Source organism: Bipolaris oryzae (assembly GCF_000523455.1).
Source record: "Bipolaris oryzae ATCC 44560 unplaced genomic scaffold scaffold_128, whole genome shotgun sequence".
In the NCBI taxonomy this organism is placed as follows: Eukaryota; Fungi; Ascomycota; class Dothideomycetes; order Pleosporales; family Pleosporaceae; genus Bipolaris; species Bipolaris oryzae.
This window is the reverse complement of record NW_006911404.1, coordinates 14489-36933: the sequence shown is the minus strand read 5'-3', so window position 1 is coordinate 36933 and position 22445 is coordinate 14489. Positions and strand designations below refer to the sequence as shown.

The window sequence follows — 22445 nt, the reverse complement described above, 5'->3', positions numbered from 1 at the left end:
ACCAGCAAGATTGAACCGTGATATGTAATCGTCGTCTAACAAACCTTGCTTTTGAAGTCTTTGACGTAAGTATGCACATCTCGACTGCATACTCATTCTGAAATTCCCCGTATCAGGGAAGGTCTATGTTTTACTTGTTCGGTCCAATATGAATAAGACTAACCGCGTTTGAAATAGTACTCTGCTTCCTATGCACCGGCACATGAATACGATTGAGGCTAGAGTTTTTTGATCGGTCTCGTACTATTGGCTCCGCTCACAGGCCACTTTTAAAGCTAAAATAGAGATGTAGCGTTTATGAGGAGCCATGCGTGGTGATACTCGTTCTTTGTGATAAGTGGTGGATGTAATGGTTTTGCTAGTTATTAACTATAGCGGGATTTCTTGACTGGAGGTCCCCCGGTTGTCGATCCCTTTCGCAGGGTATTCTTTCTGGGTATACACAGACAAAATACCGGTGAAGGTACTCAGTCTAACCATGACGCCAAGAGTGTCATGATAACTCTGACCGATCAGCCCCTAAATGTCATCGGTAAAAGTCCCCGATGTGACTAGCAGACGTACTCTAATGCAAGTGCTTTCGTATACATGCGGTATGTACGTGTTCTGAATGGACTTTCCGCCCACACGAGCCGTGCCGCTTTCCGGCCCACTTATTCAATTCCGCCGACGGCATTTAAGCCGTAGAGATATTAACTGTCACACAAGCAAAGAAAAAGCATTGACGGATCTACATGAATCAACGTATTTAGAGGAATATAGGACGACCTCCATGCAGGATGACCACAATATATTCGCCTAAGATCACATCGTACGATACCGCTATTCGGGTACGGTGAGCAAAACAACTAACAGTAGTTTTTATCTCTCGTGATTACCTTGGCCTGTCTGTTTCTAGCTTGAGCTTAGTGTGTCAGCTTATCACAATATATTTGCAGTCATATTTTGTCTAGCTAATCAGCGTTTTGGTATACCTGTGTATAGATTCTCAGGATAGTGAGAATTAAGCCTATCATACATTCCGTTCAAAGTTTCGAATTTGCTACCCAATTCTTTTTTTTAAGAAACACCCATGCAAGAGTTGGGGACATATCTTGAGTGGCACAAAGCTCATCTATTACTTTTTTATTATTTGCTAGTCAGAATACGACTGTAAACATAACGCATTTCTCACGAAAGGACAGCAGGCTACGCCTGATCTGCTGATTTCAGACATAAAAGAAATCAAACACGCAACGTTATGACGCACCCAAAGTCACCACATTTACCCCTGCTAGTCACAACATCGCGCTTCAAGCATATCACCAATACACCTTCTCTCAGCCCTACTCCGCATTGAGATAACGACCATGCGTGGAAGAAGGAAATACATAGCTTAAGTGTACATTAGCTTGTATGCGTTGCTTCGACCCGCTGTCAAGAGCCCATCGCCGATGCAGTGTCTTGCGGAGCCAAGTGAAAGCGGTGAAATCAACACTGCAATAGGAGCTGTAAGACTGTTATGATTTAATCTAATAAAAAAAACTCCTGTCAACCAATAATGTCCAGTTCATCCCTGTCAACACGGATAAGCTATCACTTTGAAAATGGTGATGTAGATTGAAGTGTATGCTGCGTTATCTGCAAAATCATTCACGAACTGTATGTTGTACTCAATGATACAGTTACTATGTCATTGAAATAAACATAAATTATAACCCAGATGGAAATAGCATTCATTCAATTCCGGATACAATATGCATCTCTTTACTCAACCACACTACTCCCCATCTTTGGATATAGAAAAAATAACAATATCAAACTCCATTCTATGCAACTACCTCGATCCCCCCCCTCTTTCTCTTCCTCAGCGCATTAAAATCGTTTTCGTAAAGGGGTATACCGCTTTCCCACATCAAATCCAAATGCAAGTCAAATTCTCAAAACAGAATTCCTAATTTTCCCCACACCTCTTTTCCCTCTCTCTCCCTTCCCCGCAAATCTAAAGAAATCTCCCAGTCCTAATTCCTCACACCTCCCGGAGCCCCGCACCCATAGCTCGCCATATATGCGGCATTAACACTGCGATGATGCTCACTAGCATGCCTCTTGACGCCCTCCCACATCTTCTTGATGCTCGTGTTGATCTTGTGCTGTGTCTTTTCCTCGTTTTCACGCTGTTGCTGGAGGACGACGAAGTGGTGGGCGTCGTGAGCCGAGTCGTGTGAGGCGCGGCGGGAGTGGGCGGCTGGGGTGGTGGGGATGGAGGGTGAGGGGGTGGAGTTTGTGGAGCTCATTTTGTTTGTGAAGTATGTGGAGTTTGAGTAGGTTTGGTTGGTGAGGTTTGTTTTGCCAAATGGACTTTTAAGTAGATAGTTGTAGCTAAAAGTGGCAGATGCAGTAATACAGTGCAGACTTGATATTGGTGAATTTGTCGATGGTACAACCCTCTCCACGCTCTTTATATACCCCCAGAAACTCCTCCGTCAAGAAACCAAGGCCAGAAAAATTTCTCCCCAAATCCACACACACCAACCCCCCAGATCGTGAGACTACAACACGTGCACTACCCCCGAATTTTCCTCTTGACCCCAACGTCTTCTAGAAAGGTGGGTCAATTACACCTTCAAGGAATCTCACCACCCAAGTCCACCAAATCCAAATCCCAGAACCAAACGTCAAAACCACACCGCAAGACGTCACAATTAAGCCCTCCCCACCCCCAAGATGCCCTGACTAACTCCCCTTCCGGCATCCATCATCCCACAAGCAGTAAAACCCACACCATTTACTCTCCCACACCAGTCTAGCTCCCGAGTCGAACCCGGTAACATGCTAAGCAAACAGGCCCATTCGGCTTCCGTCGGCTCAGCCACACCAGAACCTTTTATATACCGCAAGTGGTACCCACCACATAAACATGGCAGAAGCAGTGTTTGACACACAAGTTACCTTTAACAGCCATTTCCATGTGTCATAGTGTGCAAAAAATCTCGTGGTTGAACTGGGCTGTTTTGCCATGTTGCGGCTATTCTTTGCCGCAGAGCCCAACAGAATCGGCCTTTTTTTGCCACGTGTGAGACGCAGGACCATGGCGACATGCCCACGTGAGATGGCGAGAGGGTGAGAGTGTCGGTGCGCCATGGGGGTAGGGGGGGTAGGGGGCGGAAACAGGTGCTTGGACCGGCAAAATATGGATGAGGTGAGTATGGAGGAAAAAAAAAGTCTAAGATTGTGGTATATCATGTGTTATGAAATTATGGCGAAAAATCGCACCATCAGATATTCAAACTATGCTTGCCATGACGCCATTCTATGGAAACTAATGCGGAATTTTAGATGCTGGGGAACCTCATCAATTAGTGCTGTGCAGCAAACGACCTGCTCTCCTTGCTTCTTCCACTTCCGCTGCCGCTTCCATATGTTACACTGCTGTCGTCGTCGGAGTCGAGACCTTCCAACTCGAACTCGTCTGCACCTACTGTTCTGCGATCCACTCTACTGTAGCCGTTGCCATCACCGAGTCCGTTTAGATGAGGCGCCTCGGCATCAGCTTTGTCGTCCTGTTCCCAGGAGTAGACCGCGTACAAGTGAATGAGCATATTGACGACTGATACCATATTAGTTGAAGAAAACACAGAAAGACCATGGGATACTTACAGAGGAACAAGAGGAAAGCAACGCTGAACAAAATCAGCACATACGACACATGGGTCACATTTGCATCAGAAAGAAGTTGCATCTGCTCTTCTGTAGCTCCCATGAACATGAAACCGCCTGCCATAAGCAGAAACGGCGTCATGTACTGGAAACTGTTGGGGTCTGAGCCATCGGCAGCGACAGATGTCCTGTCCTTGAGCACAAACGAAATCTCAATGATACGCGCAGCACCTGCAGCCATCAAGGTGTATCCAAGGACGGTATGAATCATGGTCGAAAGAGGGAGATGCTGGGGGTGCGCCGACATGGCCCATCCAGTCATGAGAATGACGATACCCGGAATCAAGTTGCGCTTGGGCTGTCCATTTCGCTTTCGGCTGAGCCAGATACCGACCAGACCAGCGGCCCACCACACAATGCCCATGGATGTATGTTGAAGGTCGTTGTGAACCCACGGGTGTCCCCATCGGTGCTCGGTAAAGGTGTTGACACAGCCCCAGGCAGCAATGACAATCGAATCAAAGAACTCCTGGCTCCTGCCTGTCCTCCGCAGCCACATCTGTCCAACCAAAAGCAAGATCAAGAGAATGATGCCGTATGCGATGAAGGCGCTACCCATGATGAAGTGAGCCAGGCACTGCCCGGTATGATCGGCCCTGCAGAAACCCAGAGCTGTGATGCCTCCGAAAAGGAACTGGACCCATGTTATGACCGGTAGAGCCTTGCCGACCACTCCGTGCACCTTGATTACAACGCTGCGAATCTTTCCGTTGATGCCTTTCTCGAGATGAAGCTTTAGGTAAACGCCCATGGCGATCTGGGAAATCAACATGAGCATGATGACGGGAACAAATCTAGCGTGGATGTTGTCAGGGGAGAACTGTCTGCCGCCATGGTGGTGAGCCAGGAAGTATCCGATGACTGCGAGGATAGAGCCGAGTGTTTGTACGGGAACGTGCCATTTGGATCGTATTATCTGGTAGAAATGTTAGTTTGATCTTGCTGTGTGTATGCGAATATCGGCTATCGTACGCCCAAGACCATTCCCGTGGGGAAGATGATGCCCCACGCGAGCGACTGTACCAAGATGTGTGTCCATAGCACCGAATCCTGCCAAAAGGTTAGCTGGTACCCACAGTACGCCGTTTCTTGATAGCGCGTACAATCGGATCCTGGGAGACGGTATCTCCTTGCTGTATTTTGCTGACTTCGTGGACATGCGCGGTGGCCATGGTGCTGCAGAGGAGCGTGGCAACGGCCACTCTTGTTGTGATAAGGCCCATGTCGTCTATCGGGCTTCAGAGGGCAATTCGGGTGGCGCGCCGGTGGGTTATGAGGATCCTTTGCAAGACGTGGAGAGTTTCAAGGCCACATCAGGCGCGTATCAAGGCAGGAGTTGGGAGGGGGGGATGACCCTAGGCCGTGATTGTTCTCGTGTTAATGCAATGCGTCGTCGCAATTTCCAGTTCACGTGAACCTGCCGGCCCCTTGATTGGCTTCCGCCGTGCTCCGTCCGCCGAACCACAACAACTACGACCAACGTACACTTGTACACCCCTCTGCAACTTTGACATCAGCCAACATGGCTCTCGACAAGAGCGTCACAGAGATTGCTGACTCGGACGAGGAGCTTGTCATGTCTTCGCCTGGTGTTGGTTCATCTGATGTGGCGGCTAAGCTCCACGCCATGGCCTCTGCTGCGCCACAGGAGCCCCTTCAGGACGCGTACTGCACTTACCAAGCTCACCCACAAGCCAACGCCAATACGGCTCCACTGAGCACCGTTGGCTTGGATCTCGGTCACAACGGCGCTTCAGTCGATACCGATGCATCTGGTACTGACTACACGGACGTGGAGCCCCAAGACGCAATGCTTCCGCAAGAGGAAGGAGCAGCACTTCAAATGAGTCCTCATGAACGAGCCGTCCGCGCGCATATAGACCCGCTGGGTTTTGCACACGGAGCCCTTCATGCGCCAGTTGCGAACAGAAGCACGGTGCAACCCGAGTCACTAGCAGGGGAATCGTGGCCCATCAGTGCTTCACCAACTCCAGACAGCGCCTCTCCGCCAAAAGACGCTTGCCCTCAGTCTACCCGAGACATCTCCAGTGCATGCCAATCGCAAACTGCCCATGGAGAAACAGTTGTAGTGAAAGATGAGGTCATACGTGACAACTCATCACAGCCCAGATCGAACGACGTGGACCAAAATGCAATCCAGAGTGCAGACATGATTTATCCAAGCGAGAGCGCAGTTTGTTCTTAACCCGCTCGTCCTCCGGTGTCTTTGCTCACACAATTTAGGTGCACAGATCTCAAGCCATGGGCATATCTGACACGACAAGGATCTCTGCAGCAACAATCAACTCCTCAAATCCAACGACCCCAGGCATCACAGCACCAGCCTTGTCCGCGCCCAAGGACATGGGCGATGCTGATCTGCATCCCGATCTTAGTGAAATCCAAGCTGGAAAACCACGATTAAATACCAGTGATCACAGGCCAAGCATTCCTTATCATGAGTCAATAGTCGGCGCACAGGAGTCCATTACCTTCACACCGCAAATTCAGCCCTTCCAAGAAAAGCCTCAGGATCCAAGCTCCGCACCTCAACAGGCGTCACAGCTGAAGGACCCTGAAAGTCATGATCTCAATGCGAGTGGTGCACCCCGTAACTCCACTTGCGAATCTCAAAACCAACCTACTATGGGAACTTCGCCGACAGCCGCTATGCGCCCCCCAAGAATTCCCCAGGAAACCACTCTATCGGAGTTGAAAGCTCACAAGGCTGCCCTGTTAGCCTCTCTGCGTAGTCTCCCGGCGATTCAGGTTCTTATGGAAGAAATGGCGTCTTCTGACGGTGGCGCAGATGGACGGTACGACGAGCCTACTGACGCGGACATCATGACTGCAGCGAACAAAGTCGTCAAAGAACACATCAAGCTACTGCATGAGTATAATGAATTGAAGGATGCGGGCCAGGGTCTCATGGGGCTAATCGCCGACCAGCGGGGTGTCAGGATTGTTGAGGTTCAGGAGGAGTTTGGCATTGATGCAGAAGATTGATTAGCCATCAGGTCTTGAATGCTTTGTCATGGCCAGGAACGGGTGAGTCTGCATTGACTCGTGAGAGTGGCGGAAAAGAGGAACTACCGGATACATCCCTCCGGAACCTTCTTGACGTGTATTCGATTAATTCTCCGCGTGTGTTTACTCATCCCAGCTCCTTTTGCTCAGCGACATTGCGAGTCTGCTGGCTCATTCCATCGGGTAGGCTTACTTTGTCGGACAGGTCCACTTCCGTTCGATCATACGCCCATTCTACCAAGCGCTGCTTACATAGTCTACTGCCAAAAAAGTAGTGTCGTCTTGGCCCACACTCGTGTTCGTGATCTACAAACATGCTTGGGGAAGGCAAAAGTGAAACATGGGCTACTCATACTCTAGCGTGTGTGTAGCTCATTTTGCATGCAAACCGGGCAACTCTAGCGGACCTTGAAAGCACGCGACAGTCGGTCCGCGGAAAACCTACCAACTACGCGGTACCATCTCGTGCAGCCAGACTGGCGGGTACCGAAAATCTACCGATGGGGCTGAACGCCATCCGGAGGATCTTCGGCACCACGTTACACAACATCTCGTCTAATAAGTTTACATGGACTGCATGCGCATCTCCTCTTTAACAAGGACGAACGTATATTCTTGTAGATGAAAGAACACGACTGCAAAATCCGCGTGACAAATGCCGCATCTGTAACTTGAGTGTTAGTGTGCTGGCTAGCTCGGACAAGATCGGCCATTATGGCCAAGCTTAAGGCTACTTATAGGAACTACTCAACCAAGCATGTTGACACCACCTCCTGCGGGTCTTCTTCGGCGATTCCGACGTTCGTAGTCAGGGGCCGCGGTGCGATTACGGCTGGCTCCGATGACGCTAGAGGCGAGTAAGCGATTCTTCGAGACTGCATCAATTGGTTGCAGTGGTCGGGAGGCAACTCTAGATTCTCGGCAGATGTTCAATCTTGACAAAGGACGGTTGCGGCTGGGGCACTACTGCTATGACAGCAGCTACCACGCAAAAGCAACAAAGGCGACAGCAGACTCATGAGAGCAACGGCAAGGCCTCCCTGAGCAGAGCCATGCGAACTTCTCCTCCACTAAAGCGGAATTGCGGGACCATGTTCCTTGTGCTTGCATGGTCATGTCAATCATGATCGGCAGACCCACATCATATGAGCAGGGGAGATCTCAAGTAGTGTCGAGGTTCCAAGCGCTTGGAAGTATACTCACGGTACACAAACATACCTACATATCTACCGCGCCTGGCCCCTCTCTAGGCTTGAGCAACGGAGTTTCGCGTCGCGTTCTTGACATCTGCTAAACAATGTAGTGCCCGCAATGTCGAGAGTGGCGCGGGTTGCTGTCTACTTCGGGGCAGTTGTACCGTGCAACGCTACCCGCGTCTCTACTCCACAAGAGTCTCAGGATTTTAGTGAGTGGCGTCTACGGACAATGATTGGCGAAACAGAAGACCAAGAGAGGAGCTAGCCCGTTCGCTCGCAGCTCAACTACACGCTACAAGCCGTCCTGCCTAGAATCACCCATGACTAGTCAGTTCGCCATTCGAGATCTCGTCACGGCACCTGTGCACCTGCCGATGCAGTAACATCCCCTTGCAAGGGTCTAGAATGATATATGTATTGTTGTTGCAGAGGCCCCGCACTTTTGCCCGGTAGGATCTTAATTCACCGAGTTTTCTTCTTCCCCGGAATCGACTCAGACTCGACTCGGAGTTGTGGAGCAGAATGGCATCTGTACAAGATTTCCAGCTTGCAGCCCTTGCTGCTGGCTTCACACTTGGCTTCGGCTTCTTGACAGTATGGGAGGCAATCAAGCAGACACGGCGGAACCACAGCCCGTTACGCTCTGCCTATATTTACATGGTATGGGGTGAGATTGTGGTCAATATTGGCATTGGAGTCATTGGATGGCTCTTTCTCAATGGTACAGTTGGGCCGAGGTGAGTAGTTCCTCTCTTCAACATTGCTACAAGAAACACCAACTAACACACAATGCCACAGTGTACCAGTCTTGTTCTCCATCCTGTTTTTCTGGGTGTTTGAGATCCAACTGCTGATGCAAATCATCATCAATCGAATTGCACTCATTGCCGAACACCGCAGTACGATCAAGAAACTCAAATGGGGTACCTTCATCTTCATCACCGCCATCAACATTGCCGTCTTCTGCATCTGGATTCCTTCCCACACAAGTCCTCCTCTCCACGAAACTTTTGTCAAGATCAACAACGTATGGGATAAAATCTCAAAACTCCTCATCCTCATCGTCGACGCAGCACTAAACTGGTACTTCCTGCGTACCGTCAAGATCCGGCTGGTAAACCAGCACGGCCTAACCAAATACGCGCCACTCATCAGCTTCAACGGCAAACTCATGCTCATTTCCATCGCCATGGACGCCCTCCTCATCGGCCTCATGTTCCTCCGCAACCAAGTCGTCTACATCCAATTCCACCCCGTCGCCTACATGGTCAAGCTCAACATCGAAATGTCCATGGCCTCTCTCGTTGTCCGTCTCGCGCAAGGCAAATCCCAAAACGACATGGGCCCCGAAGAATTCCACAGCACCACCGACCCCGAATCGCACTCGCGCTCTGCCGCCGCCGCACAGTCCCTCCACCTTACCAACCGCTCTAAGCGTAATAACCCTTCGAATATGCGTAGCGCGGGTCTCAGCAAGATCGACAGCGATGAGAGCCTCGACTTTGGGGGTATTCAGTGTCACACTGAACTCCGTATTACACATGAGGACCGCAAGGATACGACTGATAAAAGGGATTTTGTGGAGAGTAGCTCAAGGAGCAGTAATGATGCGCCTGCGCTCAGCGTGTTTGGGGATGAGACTCCTTTGCATAAGAAGACGTTTAGAGTGCAGGAAAAAGAGGTGTGATGATATATTTCTTTCTTTTTCTTTTGTTTGACATAATTTAGATAGAACTGCGTCTCTAAATTGTAGTAGTGATACCCGCATATTTAGCTTCTTTTGTAATATATGATGAGAAATTATTCATGCTACTCTTCTTTCTACAGGGTGTTGTTGCCAGGGGCGTAGCCAAATCACATATCAGAATGTTTTCACAAACAACTAGTAGGAGTCGAGGCATAGCCTTCATGTAAGATGGATACTATTCAAAACAAACATTTTCAAATCATCTAAACAACCTTACCGAATATTAACCTCCCCTTTTTTTCATAAAACACACCATCACCAACCCCAAACCCACCCTCTACTCCACCAACCCAACAATCCTCCACCCCGCCCCTTCCATCTCCCCCATCGTTCCCACAAAAGAAACCATATAACCCACCCTTCCCTCCGCCGCCCCTGCAACAACATGCCCATACACCTCCCCATTCGCCTCCCTAACGACCAACGACCCGCAGTCCGCAACGCCCAGACTGCCCTTATACTCAAACCGCAACACCTCTGCCACTTTACTGCTCCCAGGCAGCCGCAACAGCATAGGTGTTTCTAAGAGCGAAGCGCGGAGACGGCCCCATGTTGTGTGGATTACGACTTTGGCTTTGTGAGGCGGATGCGGGGTTGAAGGGGGAAGAAGGGGTTTAGGGGGAGGCTGGGTGAGGGGGTTGGAGAGCGAGGAGAGAACGGTGGCGTTTGTTATGGTTATTAAGGTCCAGTCTTGGTTGAGGGTTGAAGTGGGGGCAGTGGGGGTCCAGTGGCCGAGGTGGTGGAGGTCGATGTCGTCGAGGCGCATGGTGCGGTTCACGTAGGGTTCTGGGTGTGCGGAGGAAGAGGCGGGGGTAGGGAGTAAGGATGGGGCGTCGACTGTTTCTGAGGATGGGGATGGGAGGGATGAGTCGGAGAGGGTTGTGCTTTGGGATAGATCGGGAGATAATGACTCCTGCGAGCTTTGGCTGTATCGTGATAGGAGTTCGAGGTCTTCCTCATCAAACTCGTCAGCGTCCGAGTCATCGTCGACGCTGATGTCTTCGCCCCATCCGATAACAGGCTCCGTCGCCACATCTTGTGCTTGGAAGACGTGTGCAGCTGTAAAGTACCCAAGTCCCTGTTCGCTGACCACTGCGTTGCCAGTGGCCTTCTGAAACGTCCCATCGTTGTCTTTTACATACAGTGCCATTCCTATCAACTGAACCTCGAATCTGGGATCATAATACACCTCGCGCCGACCCGGAACGGACAGACTATCTTGATTTTGTTTCTTGGGTCCCTGAGCAACTAGGACCAAACTCCCAGTAGGCAAGAGATCCATAATCGCAGTCTCGAAGCCCGGATACCGCTTCAAGATTCCACTCTTCTTTACAATTTTCTGCGCTTCCTTGGCTGCGTTTCTGTTTTTGCTTACAAACACAAAAACAGGGACGGCTGTAGATGGAGAGTAGCCAATCATGTACACACTGATGATGAGACCCGAGCGATCAGGTCGTTCAGTGCATTCGTTCTCAAGTTTCTTCCATACCAGGCGGCTGAAGCTGTTATAGGCCTTCAAGGCCTCGCCTCGGACCTCCCAGCATAGGTCATCTTTTTGCCATGGGGGATACTTGAGGCAGCAGTATCGGGTCATGAGTTCTCCTACGGATTCCTCAGGTGAGGTGAATTGGCGGGTGCGCCGAAGCATTGGGACACGTGACTCGAACATAGTGACGGCTGGCTACGAATTGAAGTGATACAGAACGTTCAGGATTGAAAAGTGATACAGAACGATTGAGGACGATAACGCAGCTATTGAGGACTAAGTAAGAGGGGGTTTAGTAAGAAGGGGAGTACGGCTGTGCAGATAGCGGGGTGGTCAACCCCAGACGCGCCAGTGTGCCTGCGGCGCAGCAAGGAAACTCTCATCCTATCATTTCCGGTCCAAGGCTGGAGCGCATCTGCAAGTAGCGAGGCGCAGTCCCTCCTGCACACTACTATCGCGTAGCCTGCAACTTGATCCCTCGCTTCAGCATGCAGGCTGAGCAACATCATATTTATTGCCTGATTAGCAGTCCCCACTATCAACAGCCTTCTTCTAGGACAACCATATCCAAAGAAAAATGTCACCCCAAGACAACCCAAGTGTACCAGTTGAAGACGAAAAGCTCCAATTGGAAATCATATCCAAACTATGGCATCAAACCGCCCCAAACACCACTGACTCATCCGATCTTCACTGGGCCCCATACATGCTCTATTACAACACCCAGTGCAACACCGCACTCCAAACCGAAAAGGGCAAATATACCACAATCCGCACACACGCCGATGTCCAATGCATCGCACAACACATGCATTCTTCAACCCCAAAAGCCGACATAAAATCCCACATCCAACCCTCCATGCAAGGACGCCGAACCCCCGAAGAAGCAGACACCATGCTCGAAGGCTCCGTCATGCTCGTCGCCCGCCTCCTCAGCATGACAGACATCGGCCCCTTACCCTACACCCGCCGCGGAACCCAGCACTCCCTCACTTGGACATCTCCCTCATCCAGCCTGCAAGACCTCCTCAGCTCACACTTCGTACCGCAGGACCCTTCAAGCTACGAACATGACGCCGCAGACATGTTGTTTGGCGAGGACTTCACAGCCTACAAACTGCACCGCTACTGCGGCGTCGAAATCACTTGGACAAGTAATCTAGCAGACCACCTGCACCTCTCGCGCGGTGGGAAGCAACTCTACATCTTCCACCACGCGTCATTTCTGCAATGGCAAGATGGCGTCTTACCGGATGGTCTAGCAGCAGAAACGCTGGATACGCTTGCCCTGCTTTTCCCGGCTAGCGATGCGAAGACGAGGGAGTGGGTTGCGCATTCACCGCACTTGGCGGGCGTCGATATGCGGATTTTGGAACTAGGGAGACTGAGGGATTGTCGAGGGAGCGACTTTAGGTATTGGAGGAAGAGGCTGGGGGCGCTGGAAAGGGTGTTCGAGGCGCCGCATCGGAGGTCGATTGTGCAGCAATGGCGGGATAGGCGGGATAAGGCGCAGTGGTATACGTTTTGGGTTGCCATGGTGATTCTGTGCCTGACGGTTTTCTTTGGCGTGGTGCAGAGTGTCGAGGGGGCGTTGCAGGTGTATAAGGCGTATCATCCTACGTAGTTTGAAGATTTTTTTCCAAGTTCACATTGAGGATTCATGACAAGACCGCGTGGTTTATTGTACACGCAAATTAGGCTTGTTTGAATGCTTGAAAGGTTTCCATTTACTTTTGAACACCGCTCACTAAAGCACCGCATTCCATAGCTGGTAACTGGGTATCTCTTTTCCACTCACACCCATGCATACTGTCCCACCCTGTCCTTGACCAGCAAAACGATAAAAGACATGAATAGAAAAACGCCATCGCTATGCTGATATATAACGCTTCTTTGGGTAAAATACAATACATTCTTTCCTTGGCAAAGAAAAAGATCCTAGTCGGAAAGCTCAATGGCGTCGTCTTCGGTTGCTCCGGGCTTCATGGTGCTTTCGCCCCCATCGTCATCCTCTCCCTCTTCAGACTCATCTTCCTCTTCCTCTTCGTCGAAATTTTCTACAACCTCTTCGTCCTCGTCAACCTCATCGTACTCGTCGTAGTCGAGGAGTTCGTCGTCATCCTCGCCTTCCAGCATCTCGGAATCTGCGTCTTCGTCGTACTCTTGATGGTCGGACTGGGCAGCAGGGAACTGAGAGCCAGGATACGAGCTTGTTGCACCGACAAATTCCTCATCATCGGTCATGACGGCATTTGAGTCTTCAGCGTCAAGATCAACGACGTCAACGCCACTGGCTACTTCTGTGTCACTGTATATTTCTTGGGTGTAACCCTGGGTTTGGGCTTGCGCATGCTGGATAAACGACTGCTGCGTTGGGATTGGAGACGAGAAACTCATAGGCTCTGTACTAGCCGGTCGTGTGCTGGACGGTGACTTGCTAAGGCCCTGCTCTACTCTGTAGGCACGAACAGCATCCGCACCGCGACCGTAGAGATGGCGAGGTACAAACCGACTTGTACGTCCCCAGTATGCTGGACGGTCCTTGGTCGACACTGTGTTGCCGAAGCTACTGTTACCATAGATCGACCGCTGGGTCTGAGATGCTGAGAACCCAAGATTGGGGACGCTGCGGCTCCAGTCGTGCTGTACATTTGAAGTTGCATCATGACGTCCTGAAAGCCCTTTGGCGCGTGCAATGAGCTGGCTGGCATTTCCGTCAAAGGAATCGGCTCTATAAACAGACATTGCGCTATTGATGTGTGGAGGTGGCGGCATTTCGGACTTGGCACCAGCCACTATCCTTCGAGCTCTTTCAATCAAGCTACTAGTAGAGTCGTTGAATGAGGCTCGACCACTGATAGAGGCAGCCCCGTTGATCGACTGCGACGGTGATATTGTGTATGTCGAGCCCTTGAAGGATCGTTTGATGGCTTCAGCCCGATCAACCTGCTCCTCGTCCATAGTCTTGGGCGTAGGTGGTAATAGACTCTCTACCGAAGGAGACTTTGATAATAGCTTGGGCCGCTTGGACTCAATTAGCTCCGGCTTTTCTTCATCGGAAGAGGTAAAGTCAAAACTCCTCTTCCGATGTTTGCTAGGATCAATGCCCATCGCTCGTAGTTTGAACCAGTCTGTTTCTGTTCGATCGACAGGCGCCGTTGCAGCGGCCTGGTGGTAGGCTTGCGAATAAGTGAGTGCCGAAGAACCTTCTTTGCTTGTGTTTGTGTTTGGCGGGTTGTTGTGAGAACGGCCTATTGCCCTAAAACCTGGGTTGTTAGGAGTTGCGTATGGACTTGTCGTGTTGATTGCTTCGGAGACCTGCGTGTTTCGCCGCTCTTCTGTTCGTTTAGCACGCCGAGTGTTGGACGAACGTTGTTGCGGTGCTGCATAGCCATTGGGCTGACTTGTTGGCCCCGCTTCACCTTTCAGGGCAACAGTCTGCCCAAGGACAGACGCATCTGTGTTCTCGTTCTCTCCCATCGACATCGTCCGAATACGCTTCTCTTTCAATCGTCTCCTCCTCTCTTTAGCCTTTTGCATTCGCTTCTTCTTTTGAACCGCTGCCATAATCTTGGCCAATCCCGCCCGCTTCAATTCCACCAAATAATTTTCATACTTGCGATCCACATACGCCACTCTCCTCTCCATCTCCACTGACTTTGCAGCTTCATTTGAGATGTTGATGACTACATTCTCGATGAACTGCATCAACAGTCCCTCGTGGGGATCAAACGTGACATCCGATGTAAGCACATGTAATGCCAAATCCATTTCACGTAGTCGTTTCGCCCGAGCTTCCTCCTCTTGTGCTTGACGTTGCCTCGCTTGTCGGACCAATTCCTCCTGTTCCTCACGTGCTCTGCGCTCTCGCTCTGCCTGCTCTTTCCGTTGGCGTTCTGCCGCGGCAGCAGCTTCCCTCTTTTGCTCCTCCTCTTTTGCTTGCTTTGCCCGTTGCGCTTCTTGCACACGCCGTCGTGCTTCATCTTCTCGTCGTTGTTTCTCAGCTGCTTCGAGCAGCGCTTTTTCTGCTCTCTGAGCCTCAGCTTCAGCTTCTTGTGCGGAGGTATCTTCTTGGGGCGGTGATCCTGCTGGTGTGAAAGAGAATGATCCTGCCGTGGTGGTGGAAAATGACCCTGCTGGTGTTGAAGAAACCCCGGGTCCTGAAGTCTCCTGCGGAGGTGCGAAGTTGAAACCTGGTGTAGGGAAATTGAACGCTGGAGCTGGTTTAAGAGCCTCAGCCGGTTGTGTTGGCTCAGATTTTAAAGTTGAATCTTGTGGTTGGGACTTCGACTGTGCAGCTGTAAACGCAGAAGGTAGAAAGGGATTGCTTGGTGCCGCAGATGTTGTATGTTGAGGCGGAGCAGTGTTGTTTTTCAAAAATGGGTTTGTTGAAGGCGCGAGCGGGGCAGATTGGAAAGGTGTAGAGTTATTTTGCCGAATAAACGGGTTCGTGCTCGCATCTGTCGGCGACGCGAATTTGATGGAATTCTTTGAAGGATCGAACACGCCGGATTGGGGGGCCTTGGCGAAAGGATTGGAGCTTCCCGCGGGTGCACTGCTGGGTTGGAACAGAGAAGCCGTTGGGTTGTAACCACCACTCAATGGCTTTGGCCCGTTTGACTGCTGAGAAAAGATGTTTGGTTTCTCTGGAATGAAAAACGATGTTTGGTCTTCCGCTTGACCAACTTGGTTTGTGAATACATTGTTGGACGCGAAACCACCCTTCTTGGCTTCTTGTATTGTCAAGCCTGCAATAACGGCTGAAAGCGGACGGCCGTGACGTTTGGCCTCAACAATCGATGCGGAGAAGAATTGAGGTTTGACATCGGCTTTGGGAAGAACCACAGCTTTCCTCTCGTAACTCTTTTGCTTGATATCCAAGAAAGTCTGACCTGCTTCGTTCACTTCAAACACGAACCCGTGAGCTTCACAGAATTGAACCGCCTCCGAGTCAGTATCCATGCCCAGGACTTCTCTCAGCTTGCCAGTCGTCCACTCTTCAACACTGACTTGATGTCTGTACTGGCCAACTCGATAGGCACGCCAAACCGAGTCGAGTACAACGTGGCGTACCCTATTGAAGCATATCGCAGCAGCGCATGCCATCAGGTATGAGACTCTCGGCGACTTGATCAGATCCCAGAACACCTTCCAGTTGGACTGGCATTGGACGAAGTTGTCGTAATGTCTATGAATGATGATTGTTTTGAGTACGCGGAAGATTTCCAAAGCAGTCTTCACTCGAGGATTGTTTCGCAGGTCACTGGGCAGACGGTGTAACTCGTTCTCGAGCTGCGTATTGGCATAAATGGGAGCTAGAATCAAGCGATACGCCCAGAATTCGGCCTCGTTCTCTGACACAATGCCAGCTCGTCGATTGTCGCCATATCGCTCCTTCAATGAAATCAAAGTCTGATTCAGTTGCTCGACATCCTGCTGATGCGAGTAATCGTCCTTTGTACTCCGAGCCATGTGATGAGCCGATAGCATGTAGAAACGGGCGCTGTACTCGAGGGAAGTGAGGAGGATTGCGATATCGGTCTTGTTCTCAATGCGCTGAGTGCGCAAGTCCTTCCGGACGGCTCGTGTTCGGTCCCAAAGCCACGAATGCAGGAACTGGAAGTCGTCTTCGTCCAGTCGCCCAAAAAGGTACTTGAGGGTTTTCTACAGTAGTTAATTGACTGCTGCTTTAAGGCTGCTGGCGACTTACCAGGCAAGTGGAGGGCGAGCGAATCTCTGAGACCAATTCTACGTCCATACCTGCTGCAGAGCGCGCATATGCCTTGACCATCCGCGACTCTTCTGGTATGCGCTGACTGCGGCTGGGTAGGTGCTGGGTCTCGGGGGTCTGTGCAGGTCAGTGAGAGGACTTTGGATATTGCAATTGATACTCACGCATTCCGGCGCCTTGACATCTAACTCAACAATGCGACGCACCCGCTCGTACTCTGGGCACATTTCCTCGCATATGCCGTAAAGCTTGACTGAGTCGCTCAAGCGCATCTGGCCTTCTGGGTTCATGAGCCCATTTTTAATGAATTGTTCACGAATCTTGGGTCGCTCCGATTTGATCTAGTCCTATCAGCGCTGCTCCAAAGTATGGGCAGGAAGGCTCGTACGTAGTTCAGACGTTTCTGATATTCGTGGGGCGCAAAGTTCGGCGTATTGTTCTTGTTCGAGGCAAAGGCGTTCCTAGAGATACCCGGTTAGAATGGGCCGCGAGCAGCCATAGGAAGCCCTCGTCTGGCAGATGTCGCAACAATGGTGATGATGTGCAGTGTATCTGGGTGATGACGCCCTTGGGCCGCCCACGACCTGTAGCCATGTCAGAGGAGACACGAGAACTTACGAAGAACCGAAATGACCACCCCGCGCATTGAAGCCACCATTGCCATTCGAACCGCCTCTGCTGCCGCCCGTGTGCTGTCGTCCTTGTCCACGCGTATAGAGGGTTTGCGCCGGTCGCTCATCGTCGCTCTGCGCGTTGTTCTTTCCACGTCCACGGTTCGAATTCGGAGTGTAACTGCCTCTTCCACCGCGTCCTCTCTCACTCCCACCACCTCTTCCACCGCGCGGAGTCGCCATGGTCGCGACTCTATCACAAGATACGTTTCGTGCGCGATCAGTGAGCAACGTCACAATCAATGATCGGATGTTGGGGGTGCTCTGGTGTTGGAGATGGAACCGAGTTCGATTCGGGGTTCTGGGCGTGTGCTGCTGGCCGAGTCGGGTTGAGAACGACTGGCGGCTGCTAGAATGCAACAAAGACCCATTGAAGTCGCGAACAATGAGCTGCGATGGACTTCACAAGCCCGGGCCTGTGACGCGGTACTAGCGCCTTGGCACACGTGTGGCTCCCTGCCACCTCACCACCGCACCTCTATACTGTACCCGCACCATTGCACACAAACCCCTGGGCCTCGTCACAGTCAGGTCCTATGACACTTTTCCGCATCTTGCTTTTGGATTTTTCTTTGATGTAACATACCCGAAATATTTTTGACTAATAATACGCGACGCTTGCGCATCTTTTCTATCAACATGCAGTCGCTTGGGCTACGTTGCCATCCTCTTAGTACAGATTCTTGTACTGTGGTCGTCTGCTTCATGGCCTTCCCCAATACATCTCCTCTGCTAACTCCACCATCTCAATTACATGTATGACGCCTCGCAGTGAAAGCAGACCACCGGCCCAATCACATTTACCACAATCCCTAATTACGTTTCTCCTTCAACTAGTCATCAAGGTGTACCAAAGTCGTTGCAATGCAGTCGTGATCAGCGTTACGTCGTAGATGGACTGAAGAAACAAAAAGTCTGGAAATCTGACAATCGAAATCCGAAACATGTTCCAGCTAACGTGCCGAAGCAACCAGCATTGGGGTCATCCCTTTGCCAGTCTAGAACAAAAGGTAAAAGCTGCGAAGCCAAGCTGATGAGATATTCGCGGCCGTAAATCGTGGGTGCAGAGCACCATGAGTCAAAAGAGATTGAAAATCTATCTGATATATAAACACCAAGTTGTGCGTTAGTATCGAGGCGCCTCCGCCTGGCATACCATGGCAGCATCATTGGATGTACTGTGGAACAAGTGCAGAGAATTAGCCGGTGACGATGTATACATCTTGGAGCCATGAGGATAGCAAGTGTCGTCATGGAATGCTACATGCTCAACCGGATGAGAAAAGTGCGGATTAAATGCAGGAAATGGATGGTGGTACAATGGGGCGGATGGCGAAGTAAATCCGGATTGAGACGTGTTGAAAAGGGGGCAGCCGTCCTGTTGTAGCTGAACCGAGTATTGATTGTACCCTAGGTCGCCATCAGAGTACTGCATGAGATGGCCGCCATTGATGTAGGTGTGATCATGGAGCGGTGTGCAAGCAGCCATCCCAACGTCTAGGTCCATCTTCTCGCCGAGAGGAAGCCCATGCATTGGTTGCCCAAAAGAAACGTTGGGTGCCGTAGTGGTACTACAAGGGTACGTATGGAGGGGAGCAGCTGTACCTCCACAGGCCGAGACGGGTGTCTGCTGGGGAGTTTCCTTTGACCCGAAGATATCAGATCCCTCAGGTTGGTCCGAAGCCAATTCTTGGCCGCGCAGGTAAGACGAAGTTACACAGTCGTCTATCTCGGTCTCATTTCCAGAAGCTTCGACGTCGGTTTCTGATCTCAGCGCTGTGCCTTCATTAGTTGTTCGAGGGCGCTTTCTAGGAGTCGCAGGCTGGCGGGCTGGCCTAGTGAGCGGTTGCCAGGTCACCCGCTTTCCTTTACCAGGATCTGGAATACCAGAGCCCTCGTAGTGGCGGTGCCATGCAAAGTGATCCTCGTAGAGCTGCGCAGTCTCGAACAGATTGGGCAGGATTTCTGCTAGGGCCCGACTTTGCATCTTCTCACTAAAGTTGGATCCTTTGGACGAAGAGAATTGCTCAGGAGGTGTTGTTTCAACAGCATACTGGGCTGCTTGCCGAAGTTTCGCTACCCAAGAACCTTTACGCTTTTCCTTGTCAATGAGACGGTGTTGAAGCATAATGTCGACTGCTAGCGTCAAAAGCCCTAAGAAGCTTTAGCTGTTGGCCCATACAGAATCGTGGTGGCTACCTACCTGCCTTATCGAGGTGTGATGGCTCTTCATAGTTAACATCTCGAGGCCACCAGGGTGGAGAGCATTCCTCGGGCTGGTCTTTGGGCAGCTGTTTATGGTATCGGCCGTAACGGCTTAACCGCTTGGGCTCAATTTGCTTAATCCAAGCTGTCACGATAGGACGTAGTGGTTTCATAGTGAGCTCATCAAGTCTCCGGCGGAAGAACTTCTTCAACTCATCGATGTCGCCAATGTAGAAGGTATATGATTGTTCGGTTGTAATCTTGACATCCTCGCCAAGTCGCCCGTCTTCCTCGTCGCCCGTGCTCTGAGCTACGGGCTGCGAACGTAGCTTTCTTCTACTGGATCGAGTTCTCTTTCGCGGATTGTGCTGCGTCCTGGGTTCACTAGGTGCTCTACCTAGTCCTTGGGCCGTAGTCGGCTGGCATAGCTGCAAGGAAGCGGCTTTGGGCGAGGCATTGAAGCATGTATTATTTTTCTGCGACGGTCCTGGACCACTCCATAGGTGCTCGAAGCCGGGAATGGGCTCGTAGCATAGCTGCTCATGGCCATCTGGAGATGTGATCTTCCAGCAAGTCTGCGCGATGGGAATGGGTATCGCGACGTCGGTTCTTGATTCGTCCTGCTTGATGGACACTGGTGCTTGAGGGAGACGCGAGGATTTTTCCTGTACAAGTTAGCATATGTTCTCCTTGCTCTTGCCAGTCTAGCGAGCCGGACATATAAAGAGATGCACTTGCCCGTGGTCTTCGAGTAACCCCACCTCCACCATTCGCCCACGGGTCAATGCCGTATTGGTCCACTTTCATTGCAGCACTATGCTTCGACCGTATTGGTTGTTGATCGTTCGGTAGGTTCACGAGCCGGGATCGTGACCGTGCCATGGATGATATGCTGAGCTGCAGCTAACAGGACTTAATGCATCAACACGTGTATATGCCAGAGAGCAGTCGAAGATAGCGCCGCAATCGTGAAGAATCTAAACTATAGTGAGCCGTTATATCAATCCAACACATGACCCATCTGTGAGCAAAACCCCATTTTCAGCACACACGAGCAAAACCGATGATGTCAAGATGGCTCATACATGACCTGCAGGACATGGCATCTGGCTTCGCAAACTTCACTTACCTCTTTGTGTGAACGATGATTACCTGAAAGAGCAAGATCTACTCCGTCTCCTAGCTTTCAAACCAATAGTCCCCTTCTTCGCTTCTCAAGTCTGACCAACGCAAACCCAAAGATGTCTTCAGCCAGCCCAAGTCGGTCAAGGAAAATGAGCGTGACGCACTAGCCACGATACTAGCCGATTTTGCGAGAATTGTTCTGATGTGGCAAACTAGGACAGGATTTCAGTATCAAGGATAGAAGGTAGCGAACAGAATTTGGAGGGGGACAACAGCAATACGACCGATGTTATTAATTGTACCCTCTAGTAGCCCATGTCTAGCTGGCACGGGCTTATTGAATCATCCCCACCGCATGCCTCTGCAGCTCATCGGCCTCTTAAGCAAGCCTTTTCGCGACCCCTGAAATTAGGCAAACAACAGGGAAATATGTTGTAAAACGGCGTCCGCGGAAGCGTCTTGATCAACAATGGCAACTGTAGAGTTCTATGATGCTCCGGCCGGTAGATCCTTCTCCACTAAAGCTTGTGGGGACGCCATCTCGCGCTGGCCACGTCCTCAGATATACCTTGTAGCCCTTTTTGAGTCTTCTGCAGCTTTTCCCAAGTCCTACTGGTAAAATGACGAGCGATAGGTTATGCCAGGGTCCTAGACGTCTTCACCGCAAGGATGCTTACAGAAGGCGACGTAAACGACAGTGACGCGCATGGGGCTGTTATCGCTCAATCCCAATATGCAGATCCTCGAATCTTGCCTGAAATTCATGTAAAATTGGTGCTCCAGGCTGACGCCATTTGATAGATTTGGACAATTTATCCATATTCTATCCAAGAATCATTCGAACAAAAGGTATTCATGAACTGCTTCTGATCCAAGTTCTATTTTCTTCACTACCAATATCCCACACATACCCCCACGCGAATCATTCAAGCAGTGCTCTTGCAGATTTTAGCTGCATCTGACAATCAGTGTGGCTGGTGTGTTACAGGGAGCAGCACCTCCGAGGAATTTTGCATCACCGCCTCGCCTGTCACCTGCTACCCTTGTACTGCCGTTTAAGACATATACGATTCATCCGAATTTCGGATGGGCAAGTCAAAATAGGTACACTGCGCAACTGTTAAACGATGTGCAATACCGTATAAAAGTCCATCCACCGACAAATGTCATTTTCCGGCAATCTGTTACTAAATCTCACTCCTGACGAGTCATTACCAATGTCGATGTCGATCTCGTATACTAATGTACGGCAAGACCGCTGACCAGGTGGCCGGCAGAAGATTCTGTTTCCAATCTGACATGAAGCGTGATCGATCCATATCAAAAGGCATAATGCATAAGCAACCTCATTAACCTCGCTAAGCCTTACTGTTTTTGATATAGATACCACCTGCTGCAGAATGCCGTAGAATGCCGCCTTCCTATCTCTGGTTCCACTCTGAACGTTGGACAACTGATTATTTGTTCACAGCCACATGACTTTGCATCGAGTCGAAAGAACCTGGCTATAACGATCGCCCGTAACAACGATTCTGGAACGCGGCGCCTACCGTGACGG

The 22445-nt window shown here is 50.7% G+C and overlaps 8 protein-coding genes across 8 annotated transcripts; 3 read left to right on the top strand and 5 right to left on the bottom strand.

Annotated features, from left to right (window-relative positions):
- Positions 1–2000: 2000 nt before the first annotated feature.
- On the bottom strand, positions 2001–2276 carry COCMIDRAFT_102337 (uncharacterized protein; the record flags this gene model as incomplete). The annotated part of the gene is made up of 1 exon (XM_007692414.1): positions 2001–2276. The coding sequence occupies one exon, from the start codon at positions 2274–2276 to the stop codon at positions 2001–2003; it is 276 nt and encodes a 91-aa protein (XP_007690604.1).
- Positions 2277–3338: 1062 nt separating this feature from the next.
- Positions 3339–4922, bottom strand: COCMIDRAFT_102366 (uncharacterized protein; the record flags this gene model as incomplete). The annotated part of the gene is made up of 4 exons (XM_007692413.1): positions 3339–3589; positions 3640–4615; positions 4672–4749; positions 4803–4922. 4 exons carry the CDS (start codon positions 4920–4922, stop codon positions 3339–3341), a joined length of 1425 nt encoding a protein of 474 aa, XP_007690603.1.
- Positions 4923–5221: 299 nt separating this feature from the next.
- On the top strand, positions 5222–6705 carry COCMIDRAFT_7602 (uncharacterized protein; the record flags this gene model as incomplete). Its single annotated transcript, XM_007692396.1, has 2 exons — positions 5222–5893; positions 5944–6705. The coding sequence occupies 2 exons, from the start codon at positions 5222–5224 to the stop codon at positions 6703–6705; spliced, it is 1434 nt and encodes a 477-aa protein (XP_007690586.1).
- Positions 6706–8444: 1739 nt separating this feature from the next.
- COCMIDRAFT_7601 (uncharacterized protein) lies at positions 8445–9609 on the top strand (the record flags this gene model as incomplete). The annotated part of the gene is made up of 2 exons (XM_007692395.1): positions 8445–8659; positions 8721–9609. 2 exons carry the CDS (start codon positions 8445–8447, stop codon positions 9607–9609), a joined length of 1104 nt encoding a protein of 367 aa, XP_007690585.1.
- A 337-nt stretch (positions 9610–9946) lies between these two features.
- Positions 9947–11338, bottom strand: COCMIDRAFT_28559 (uncharacterized protein; the record flags this gene model as incomplete). The annotated part of the gene is made up of 1 exon (XM_007692402.1): positions 9947–11338. One exon carries the CDS (start codon positions 11336–11338, stop codon positions 9947–9949), a length of 1392 nt encoding a protein of 463 aa, XP_007690592.1.
- A 448-nt stretch (positions 11339–11786) lies between these two features.
- Positions 11787–12773, top strand: COCMIDRAFT_50778 (uncharacterized protein; the record flags this gene model as incomplete). Its single annotated transcript, XM_007692412.1, has 1 exon — positions 11787–12773. A coding segment is annotated over one exon (987 nt), but the record flags the coding sequence as incomplete, so codon positions are not given.
- Positions 12774–13093: 320 nt separating this feature from the next.
- COCMIDRAFT_102351 (uncharacterized protein) lies at positions 13094–17740 on the bottom strand (the record flags this gene model as incomplete). Its single annotated transcript, XM_007692411.1, has 5 exons — positions 13094–16819; positions 16866–17003; positions 17051–17227; positions 17275–17347; positions 17505–17740. The coding sequence occupies 5 exons, from the start codon at positions 17738–17740 to the stop codon at positions 13094–13096; spliced, it is 4350 nt and encodes a 1449-aa protein (XP_007690601.1).
- A 943-nt stretch (positions 17741–18683) lies between these two features.
- Positions 18684–20418, bottom strand: COCMIDRAFT_102350 (uncharacterized protein; the record flags this gene model as incomplete). The annotated part of the gene is made up of 3 exons (XM_007692410.1): positions 18684–19711; positions 19761–20155; positions 20246–20418. Coding segments are annotated over 3 exons (1596 nt in total), but the record flags the coding sequence as incomplete, so codon positions are not given.
- Between the last annotated feature and the right edge of the window lie 2027 nt (positions 20419–22445).